Source organism: Triticum urartu, chromosome 7A, assembly GCF_056163025.1.
Source record: "Triticum urartu cultivar PI428250 chromosome 7A, HENAU_Tu73, whole genome shotgun sequence".
Taxonomy (NCBI): domain Eukaryota; kingdom Viridiplantae; phylum Streptophyta; class Magnoliopsida; order Poales; family Poaceae; genus Triticum; species Triticum urartu.
The window spans coordinates 471,875,410-471,886,730 of NC_141879.1; the positions used below are offsets into that span (position 1 = coordinate 471,875,410).

The 11,321-nt window shown below is 44.7% G+C and overlaps 1 protein-coding gene across 1 annotated transcript; it reads right to left on the reverse strand.

The window, feature by feature from the left end:
• Positions 1-8,638: 8,638 nt before the first annotated feature.
• Positions 8,639-10,381, reverse strand: LOC125521389 (beta-carotene isomerase D27). The gene is made up of 5 exons (XM_048686448.2): positions 9,656-10,381; positions 9,516-9,577; positions 9,325-9,431; positions 9,082-9,177; positions 8,639-8,968 (listed from the first exon to the last, which is right to left on the reverse strand). The coding sequence occupies exons 1-5, from the start codon at positions 10,133-10,135 to the stop codon at positions 8,919-8,921; spliced, it is 795 nt and encodes a 264-aa protein (XP_048542405.1). The 5' UTR covers positions 10,136-10,381; the 3' UTR covers positions 8,639-8,918.
• Between the last annotated feature and the right edge of the window lie 940 nt (positions 10,382-11,321).

The following is an 11,321-nucleotide window of genomic DNA, read 5'->3' on the forward strand; positions in this document are numbered from 1 at the left end:
AAAGACAGGGCACACAGCGGAGACCTTGATTATCCCTGCAGTCGACACAGCTAAAACTCCAGGTGGTTAAACTGAATCACACAAAACAAGGAAGCACTTGCTCTGATACCAATTGAAAGTGCTAGTTGTCGACTAGAGGGGAGGTGAATAGGCGATTTTTATCAAAGTCTTCAAAACACGAGGGCTTTGAAGACAAACAGTAGAAATGAACCTATTGATATGCAGGGAAAGGTAGACTACACTAGACAGGCCATAGTCAAGTAAGCAATGAAGTGAAAGCACAAAGACTATCAGCAGCTAGGTAGTATGGATCATGATGGAAGATAGTATGAAGCCTAACAGTAAATAGTCTTCAAGTAGTGAAGACACTCAGATCATACAATCAGGCAATGACTTCATGAAGACAAACTGTATGCAAAGGGAAGGGAAGGATAGAACCAGTTGCCTGGTGAAGACAAGGATTTGTTAGACCAGTTCCAGTTGTTGTGACAACTGTACGTCTGGTTAGGGACACTGAGATTTAACTCAGAAGACCGCATCTTCACCTTATTCCCCTTGAGCTAAGGACACCCAGTCCTCGCCCAATCACTCTGGTAAGTCTTCAAGGTAGACTTTCAAACCTTCACAGACTTCATTCACCGGCGATCAACAATGACTCTTGGATGCTCAAAACGTGACGCCTAACCGGCTGGAGGATTCACAGTCCTCAAGTGTAACAAGTCTTCAGGTCACACAGACAGAAAGACTTCAGTTATGCCTAACACTCCTTGGCTCTGGGTGTTTAGGGCTTTGTCCTCTCAAGATCAGTCACTCTAACTTTGTTCACTTAGACCCCACTTATCAGTACGATGGTTCCTATGACTCAACAAGGAAGAAAAGGAAACTACAAGACAAATATGTCTTCGCACTCCATAGTCTTCATGTGAATGTCTTCTCATGTCATAGTCTTCACAGTGAATATCTTCACAGACCACCATTGTCTTCAATGTCTTCACACATTTTTAGGGGTCATCTCTGGTAGGTAAACCGAATCAATAAGGGACTACTACCTGTGTTATCATGCAATTCTCACAAACACATTAGTCCCACAACCAAGTTTGTCGTCAATACTCCAAAACCAACAAGGGGTGGCACTAGATGCACTTCCAGACACAAGTGCAGTCATGTGCAGTCTTTATTTTTAATAGTAAAATTAGTTGTCCAAGAATAAGCATTTAATCTGTCTTTATTCTTAACAGTCAAATTAGTTGTCCAAGAATAAGCATTTAATCTCTCACTAGAGGATGGTTAATAGTATAGCCAACTGATGGTTATATGATTTAGTCATATCATATATAGTCACCACTTATAGTCGCTCACACAACAAGGTTAGATATAAGGTTGGTTATAAAAGTACTACTTTTCTTCACTTTATCTTTATCTCTTTCTTCATATTTTTTCCAATTGCCTAGAGTACGCATATAGTTTTTTTTGAGAATCTAGTACGCATATAGCTAGGGTCTTGCATGAGAGTTCACTCCCACTAATATCTCCTCCTTCACGTAGGAAAAAGTGGCATGTAAGCGGGCTATAAGCACATTATTATACTTGCTCTTAGTAGAATCCAAAATCTTGAGGGTTTAAAATTTCAAAAGACTCTTTGCTGCTAGCAAATGATATGTTCTTCATAGAACATGTCGGTTACACAAAAGTACTTTACACACAATATGCAATTGCCAATGTCACTGTCATGTCATATGTACAATGCCAAAGAGTTCCATTGAGCAGAGTTCTATGTCTACCCCGAATCATACCTAGCTGGGGAGAAAACAACATGGGAATACTAGTTGCATATTTCCTAACATACACTAAGGGCTAGTCCTGGTTGGTCTCATCTTTTTTTTCAATGTTGTGAATGACAACTGAATTTTCTCGTAGTGATATGTTTTTCCCAAAAAATGGAAATGAAATGCATTCTCAACCTCCTAGTTTTCTTGAAATGGGACGAACCCTCGACCTCCCTGACAGGCCAACCACCTTCGTCTTAGTTTTGGTATTGGTTATTATTAGTCATGTTTACTGAAGTCCAAAGAATAGAAGGGGACAGGAGGAGTGCTCAGCTTTGAGCGGGCAAGGACGGACAGTCACATGATCTACAACATCACACATGCTCTGCTATCTTGATTTGTTCTCCCAACAAGTCAGCATGGTGTTCTAATGTAGGTAACGTACAATGAAGGCAATTTATTGCACTGTTGAATAAGGATTCTTGATTGACAGAAGGGCCTTCAAAAGGGGAATTGAACAGCATAAGAGAAACTTCAAAGGTGAAGAGATGAAAGTGCACCAGAACAACTACGTAGAGTATGACATGTGACACGGTCATGGCAACGCACAGGTGTTCAACTAAAGTAGCTAGGCACCGTTCATTATTGGCTTCTTCACAACGATGAAGCTATGTGTAGTTCTGAGGGGCCCCCCAGCCCTTGCATATTTACTGAAAGAATACATTTTTATAGTATTAAATCTCTTTGCCCCCCCCCTTCGATTCTCCTCAAGCTCCACCAGTGCTTCTTCATCTCCCATGCACAGCGTTTTGACACCTTAATATCCACCCTCCCATTGTTGAAGACATGCAAGTGAGCTTCCTTGCCTATGGCGAGGGATGGGTAAACTCTGGATAAAATGCATGTTTCCCATCTTTCTTCAAAGCTCTCAACAACAGATCTATCGATCTCAAAAAGAGTAAAAGAACGGACAAGCTTAATAGAAAATAATTTGTGAACTTCAATACTACCAAGTTCCAACAGGAAAATAATAACAAGATTCTTGGCCACAAAAATGATTAATCAGAATTACGAAAGAACAACAGGGACAATACATTTCTGTGATGGTTATGTTAGTCTATAAATGTTTAAACACATTAGTTTGTCAAAATTTCCAAAGGCATGTGTTGAAATAGTCTTTAACAAAAGGCAACTAGTTGAGTAGTATACCAGATTTTGGATTGATATCTTGCCATTTGTCATCTCAGTACCGATAAAACATGTGAAGGTCGACAGGTACAGGTTTATGATCATGATCAATTGCACTCCAGGAGTACTGCACTTACTGAAATAAACTTGTTTATGATCAAGAGTAGTGTATGATCATGACATGGATATGTTAATTGGACAGTAGTGTATGATCATGATCTGGATACAAACAAGGGCTAGGGGGCGTTGCCCCCCCCCCCCCCCCCGAGCCCTTGCATATTTACTGAAAGAATACATTTTGAGAGGATTAATATGTCTTTGCCCCCCTTCGATTCTCCTCAAGCTCCACCAGTGCTTCTTCTTCTCCCATGCACTGAGTTTTGACACCTTAATATCCACCCTCCCATTGTCGAAGACATGCAAGTGAGCTTCCTTGCCTATGGCGACAAAACTCTCAACAACATATCTATCTATCTCAAAAAGAGTAAAAGAACACACAAGCTTAATAGAAAATAATTTGTGAACTTCAATACTAACAAGTTCCAACAAGAAAAGCATAAGAATATTCTTGGCCACAAAAATGATTAATCAGAATTAGGAAAGAACAACACGGACAATACATTTCTGTGATGATTATATGTTAGTCTTACGAATGTTTAAAAACATTAGTTTGTCTAAATTTACGAAGGCATGTGTTGAAATAATCTTTAACAAAAGGCAACTAGTTGAGTAGTATACCAAACTTCGGGTTGATATATTTCCATTTGCCATCTCAGTATCGACAAAACCTGTTAAGATCGGCAAGTACAGGTTTATGATCATGATCAATTGCACTCCATGAGTACTACACTTACTGAAATAAACTTGTTTATGATCGTGATATGGATATGTTAATTGGACATTAGTGTATGGTCATGATCATGATCTGGATACAAACTAGGGGGGCACTGCCCCCCCTAGACCTTGCATATTTACTGAAAGAATACATTTTTAGAGGATTAAATCTCTTTGCCCCCTCCTTCAATTCTCCCCAAGCTCCACAAAGTGTTTCTTCATCTCCCATGCACTGAGTTTTGACACCTTAATATCCACCCTCCCATTGTTGAAGACGTGTAAGTGAGCTTCCTTGCCTATGGCGAGGGATGGGTAAACTTTGGATAAAATGCATGTTTCCCCTCTTTCTCCAAAGCTCTCAATAACAGATCTATTGATCTCAAAAGGAGTAAAAGAACACACAAGCTTAATAGAAAACTATTTGTGAACTTCAATACTACCAAGTTCCAAAAAGAAAAGCATAACAAGATTCTCGGCCACAAAAATGATTAATCAGAATTAGGTAAGAACAACCGGGACAATGCATTTATGTGATGATTATGTTAGTCTTACAAATGTTTAAATACATTAGTTTCTCTAAATTTCCAAAGGCATGTGTTGAAATAGTCTTTAACAGAAAGGCAACTAGTTGAGTAGTATACCAGACTTCGGATTGATATCTTGCAATTTGCCATCTCAGTATTGACAAAACCCGTGAAGGTCGGCAAGTACAGGTTTATGATCATGATCAATTTCACTCCTGGAGTACTGCACTTACTGAAATAAACTTGTTTATGATCATGATATGGATATGTTAATTGGACAGTAGTGTATGATCATGATCATGATCTGGATACAAACAAGTTCATGGAGTTTGTGTTGTTTCATGATCATGATCTGGATACAAACAAGTTCATGAAATAAATGTACCCACATCTTGAAAATCTTCATCTCCTGCATCTTGAATCATCTCATCTTCCATCATCTCATCTTTTGCGGGTGGAGTATTGTTGAGGTATGGGAGAACCATGTTCTCCAGGCATGCTACTAGGCGAGAAGACGAGGCAGCTATCACTGGTGATCTGCTACTACATGTCAACCTAAGCAATGATTCGGAACCATCTGCTGCTGCGCTGGTGATCTACTGCCGCTGCTGGTGATCTTTTGCAGTTGTTGGTTATCTGATGCTGCGCAACTGTCGTTGGTGAACTGCCGCTGGATCTGGGCAGAGGGCCTGGGGGCAGAGAACCTGGGCGGAGGTGGGGAGCCGGAGGTAGAGGGTGGAAGTGAAGGGGGCGGAGGTAGGAGACGGTGGAGGTGGGGGACATTCAAATTAGCCAGGGGTAACCTGGTCTTTTGCCATTTTTTCACCTGGTCGGAAAAAGATCCCAGCGACCTACATTTCAGAATAGAGGAAGTAGGATAGTTCGTGGGAGAGTGTTTTTGCTAGCGAACGGAATTGCTGGATTTTGGCGTCCAACACGAACCACAAACCATCAGTTCGCTAGGACCATCTCCCATGGGGAATGTTCCCCGGATATTGACATCCAATGAATAAGCGAACCAAATACCAGGGGCGGAGGCAGGGGACCCTCCCCAACATCCTCTATTTCCATGTTTTTGATGTGAAAATAGATTTCGTTTCAAAAAAATGTGAACATAGACAATTGCTTGATGTTCCCCTCATAAGTCACAACATACAGTAGACATATTTTACTTTTTACAAAATGGTAGACAGCCGAAAACTCAAGTCATGCAGCGAAAAGGTGCAGCAATTAAAAAATTAGTAGTTCGGATCATGTATCTTTGCATTTCTTGTAAGATATGGGCTACATTATATACATTGAGTGTATGTATAGAATTTACCGATGCACTATCTATTGTCTCTGTTGGAATTCTGGCCTATCGGATAACATGCACAATCATTTATGTATCAAAACCCTTGTGAACGCTTGCAGAAGAAACTGAAAGCGACCAAGATCTGAACTCCGGAATGTTTTCGTTGCTTTCTCTAGTTCTGAAATTTGGGACATATTGCAGTGGAGGGCGTCAATATGGAACCTGAAAAATTGTAGCAGCAAAACAAATTTGCGACTGATGATGCATGTTAGTGCAAGCTCAGCGCTAGATTGGTTCGGTACTTGAAGAGTGTTGCCAAATCTTGGCGCACTCATAGAGGCTGGGATAGCAGGGCTGTTTTGACACTGGATCTTCTTCCAGTGGTGGGGGCACCCTACCATATATCATTTCGCATCTCATGTCTTCAAAGTCTGATATGTTGTGGGGCCAGTGAGTAAGGTAATCATCAGCCAAGGCTAACTTAACTTCAGTTGCAAAAGGCGGGAAACTCGGTCTAGAGAAAGCATGTATTTCAGAGAACAAATTTGTACTTCATTTCGTTCTGTTGGCCTGCATTAACTAAGCACTCAAGTGGACTTACTTGGATTCATGGTGAGGGGAAGGCCGAACTCGTCGGTGAAGAAGCTCTGTGTGGGGATCTTTCACATGTTGACTCACATCCCAACTCGCCCGCTGTTCTCCAAGTACCTGCATGAATTGCGATGACGTGACTGTGGCATCAAATCAAATCAAATCAAAGGTTTCCTCACATTTCCTGTATTTCATACTGTACCTGCATTTCTTTATGAGCAATCCACTCCTCTGCTTCACCCCGTCAACCTCTACCTCGATAACCTGCTTAATCAACAACACGCGTCGTGATGATAAACAATGCAATAATCACAAGTCATTACACGAAAATCTTGTGACGGGCCACATGTGCTATAACATTATTTTTACAAATTATAAAGTGAGTGCGATGATTGAGAAGCTAGAATGCATACTTGGTGGCAGCGGTGGAGCTTACTGTATTGCTCGGGAGGGAGTGCCCCAATGCATACTTTGTGGCATTGGCAAAGCTTAGTGTATTGCTGGGGGGGGGGGGGGGCTGTGCCCCCCTCCCCCCAAACTTTGGACAGTTGTTTGTAGAAATATTAAGTAGAGGGCCTAGCTGAAAGAAAAATTAGTATTTTGCCCCCTCAAACGCTCCTATTTTGTGCCCCCTCTAGGAATTCTGGTGTAGCTCCGCCACTGCTTAGCGGGACTGATGCACATGAGCAAGACGGGCTTCTTGTCATTCCGGCCTACCGCCCTAAAAACCCTGAAGAGCACCGTGGTTTTCTCTGTAGGAAATATACAGAAAACCCATTATACAATGGGGTAAATATAAAATGTTACATGGCTATATAAATAGTACTCTAACACCTCCGCCCCCTCAAACTCATGGTGGATTACTAGCACTGAGTTTAGAGAGATAGAAGCCATGGTGCGCTCTAGTGTGGTCCTTCATAAAGAAATCAGCCAACTATAACTTGGAAGGCACATACTAAAGAGCAATAAACTGATCCTACACACCAACGCACACATAAAAACCGTCAACACCAATATGCTTGGTGAGCTCATGCTTCACAGATCACAGGGTCACGCATAATGCTAATAGCACATGTACTGTCAGACAATAGCAAAGTAGGTGTAGTAACAGAAACACCAAAATCCTGAAGTAACCACCGTAACCAAATCATCTCTGCCGTCAAAAGAGTCGTAGCTCACAACTCAGCCTCTACACTCGAATGAGAAACAATAGTCTGTTTCTTTTTCTTCCGCACAATGAGAGAACCATCAAGAAAAACACATTAAGCAAAAAGTGAACGACAATCCAAGGGATCACTAACCCATGTAGCATCCGAATAGGACTGAAGTTGTAATGAACTGGAGTGAGGAAAGAACGGACAATGAGAAATCATGCCATGAAGATATCGGAGAACACGAAGGAGGTGACTAAAGTGAACCAAAGTCGGAGTAGAGACAAACTGACTCAAAATATGGATTGGATAAGAGATATCTGGACGAGTGAAGAAGAAGACAAGCGGGCGGCGTCACACACGAGCAGTTCAAGCGCCAAGCAGATCGAGCGGATCAAGGCGACCCAATGCGGGCGGAAGCAAGTGGATCGGGGCAGCAACGGCCAACTAAGAACGACAGGGCGGTTAGCGGCAATCGCGAGACTTGCTGATGTGCGTACAACAAATTTGCAGTAACAATCGGCTGGAGAGAGAGGAGGAGCGGTAGCCGACTCCTACCACACCACCCCGACATCCGCCTCGACCGCTGGCGGTACCGCCTCAGTCAAGCGGAACTGGAAGCCGCCTACAGGGAGTTCGACAAGGCGGTGGATGAGGTGTGGGGTAAGAGCGATAACGGGGAGGACATCGCCAGCTCCGCCCCGACCGCACCCCACTGCCAGGACCACGAAGTCGGCACATCCGCGGGGGCTGCCGCCAACAAGGAAGAGTAGTACATGGTAGGTCGCCGCCGCTCAGGTCCCAGGAAGGCCACCGTTGTTCCCCTCCCGTTGAAGCCAAGCTTGGTGGGCTGGACATTGTTGGCCGATTAGGTCTAAGATTAGTTTTTCAAAATGAGAATCACAAGTTGGCAAGCCTGAGAGAATTTTGCCATACTTTTTAAGTGTATGTGATGTGGGATTCTAGTGTGGCCTTCTTAAGATGTGGCTTGAACCAAACATACATCTAAGTTGATCAAATTTGCCTAACCTTAGATGTGGCAACCTTTGACAACCCAAACAACCCCGTGGTTGGCAAGAATGTTGATAAGAGAGGCACGGAGCAGGGTTTTCTGATAGGGCGAGTATTAACGTCCAATGAATAAACGAACCAAATACCAGGGGTGGAGGCAGGGGACCCTCCCCAACATCCTCTATTTCCATGTGTTTGAATGTGAAGATAGACAATTGCTTCATGCTCCCCTCACAAGTCACAACATACAGTAGACATATTTTACTCTTTACAAAATGATAGATAGCCGAAAACTCTAGTCATGCAGCGAAAAGGTGCAGCAATTACAAAATTAGTAGTTCGGATCATGTATCTTTGCATTTCCTGTAAGATATGGACTACATTATATACATTGAGTGTATATATAAAATTTACCAATGCACTATCTATTGTCCCTGTTGGAACTCTGGCCTATCGGATACCATGCACAATCATTTATGTATCAAAACCCTTGTGAGCGCTTGCAGAAGAAACTGAAAGCGACCAAGATCTGAACTCCGGAATGTTTTCGGTGCTTTCTCTAGTTCTGAATTTTGGGACATATTGCAGCGGAGGGCGTCGATATGGAACCTAAAAAATTGTAGCAGCACAACACATTTGTGACAGATGATGCATGTTAGTGCAAGTTCAGTGCTAGATTGGTTCAGTACTTGAAAAGTGTTGCCAGATCTGGGCGCACTCACAGAGGCTGGGATAGCAGGGTTGTTTTGACACTGGATCTTCTTCCAGTGGTGGGGGCACCTGACCATATATCATTTCGCAGCTCATGTCTTCAAAGTCTTGGGTCGACAGTGAGCAAGATAATCATCAGCCAGGGTTAACTGAATTTCAGATGGAAAAGGCAGTCTAGAGAAAGCATGTACAGTATTTGAGAGAACAAATTCGTGGTTCATTTCATTCTGTTGGCCTGCATCAAGTGGACTTACTTGGATTCATGGTGAGGGGAAGGCCGAACTCGTCGGTGAAGAAGCTCTGCGTGGGGATCTTGCACATGTTGACGCACATCCCAACGCACCCGCTGTTCTCCAAGTACCTGCATGAATTCCCATGACGTGACTGTGACATCAAATCAAATCAAAGGTTTCCTCGCATTTCCTAGACTGCATTTCTTTCATACCTGCATTTCTTTATGAGCACTCCACTCCTCTGCTTCACCCCGTCAACCTCTACCTCGATAACCTGATTAATCAATCACACGCGGCGTGATGATAAGCCTGAAAATTGACGCGAGGCGGTGTGGGGTGTTCGGTCTCTTACCTCTGACGGGCCGACGAGCCAGTGGAAGAAGGGGACGGTGAGGGCGGCGTTGAACTCGCAGGCCCAGCGCGTGGGCGGGAAGAGCTTCTTGAACTGCTCGGGGGCGCCGGGAGGGAGCATGGAGAGGAGCACCTCGCGGACGGCCTCCTGCTGCTGCGCGCGCGACCGCCCCACCATCACCCGCCGCGACACGTCCACGAAGCTCTCGTAGTCCCACTCCCACACCGCCTTCTTCTCCTCCTCGCCGCCCGGGCCCGGCTTCTTCTTCCTTCCCGCGAACTTCTCCATCTTGCGCGCGAACAGCCCCATGAACGCGCGCTCCAGCGGCCCGTCCCTGTACTCGGTCTTCTCCCCCATCGGCGCCGGCGCGGACGCCGCGCACCGCACCACCGCCCGCCGCCTCGGCGCCCTCCTGGCCGATGGCGCCGCCACCGGAGAGGCGACCGTGGCGTAGCAGAGCTCCACGGGCATCAAAGCCATTTGCTGGCTTTGATCTTGCGGACGCGCTGGTGGCGCTAACTGGTGTCCACCTGTGTCCGGCCGGCTCTCACGCTCACGATTAAGCTAGCGGTGGTGGTGCTTGCCTTGCCCTGAGGCGCGCCTTGTTGGCACGCGCCCACCGCGGTCGTTTCGAGGCTGCCGGGATGACACGTACGGGTACGGCCGGACAGGGTTCTCATGGACCAGTGGTCGTCGTCGCCGTCGTTGCGGCTGGTTCACCGGCCGTGGGGGCGGGAAGCACGACGACCACAATAAATGTGGTCTGGATATGGTACGCAGAGAGGGGAAATCTACCTATGCCATCCACGGGTGCGCGCGATCTTTCGCTCACTTTTGGACCATGCGTGGGCATGTCTTCAACTAGGCCTAACGATCGAGGCTATAAGGGCCCGATAGCCTCTGCGTCGAACTAGGCCAAACCTGGCCACATGGGCTGGCCCCGCCTGGCTGTAAAAGGGCCTGGCAGAGCATGGCCCAGGGAGATCCAATTTAGCACGGGTGTCGGAAAATAGAGCAAGCAAACACGAAGCCCCTATGAATCAACCTGTGGTTGAGATGATTAGGTGGACAGTGGTATCCTCAACCCACCAGGGTCGCATTATTCCTGGATTTATTTCAGGATTTCCGGCGATGCGCTTTCAGTGGGAGGAGACGTTTCCGTCGACGACGAGGTATCTACGGTGACTTCGTAAATCTCAAGATGATGTGTCGGCTCAGTCTTTCGGAGGTGCTCATAGGGATAGAGTGTGTGTGTGTACGTTCATAGGGATGAGTGTATGCGCGTGTATATGAGCGCTTGTGTCTGTATTGATGCTCAAAAAAAAACACGAAGCCCCTTCGCATATGGTCCGGCCTATATTCAGGTAACCGTCTTTCTTTTTCTATGTGTTTTCTTTCTTTTGGTTTTCTCGCTTATTTTCCATTTTTAATTTCGTTTTTTTTTAATTTGAGAATAATTTCTGAAATTCACGGACATATTTTGAATTTGTGCACCATTTCTAAATTTTTGGCTCAATTGTTTCAATCTGTGAACATTTTCTGATCCAGTGACTATTTTTTGAATTTCGGGAACAATATTTCAGATTCCCGAACATATTTTGGATTCGAAAACAGTTTTCAATCAGTGTACAATTTATTAACTTTGGTATTTGTGTTGAAATCTGTC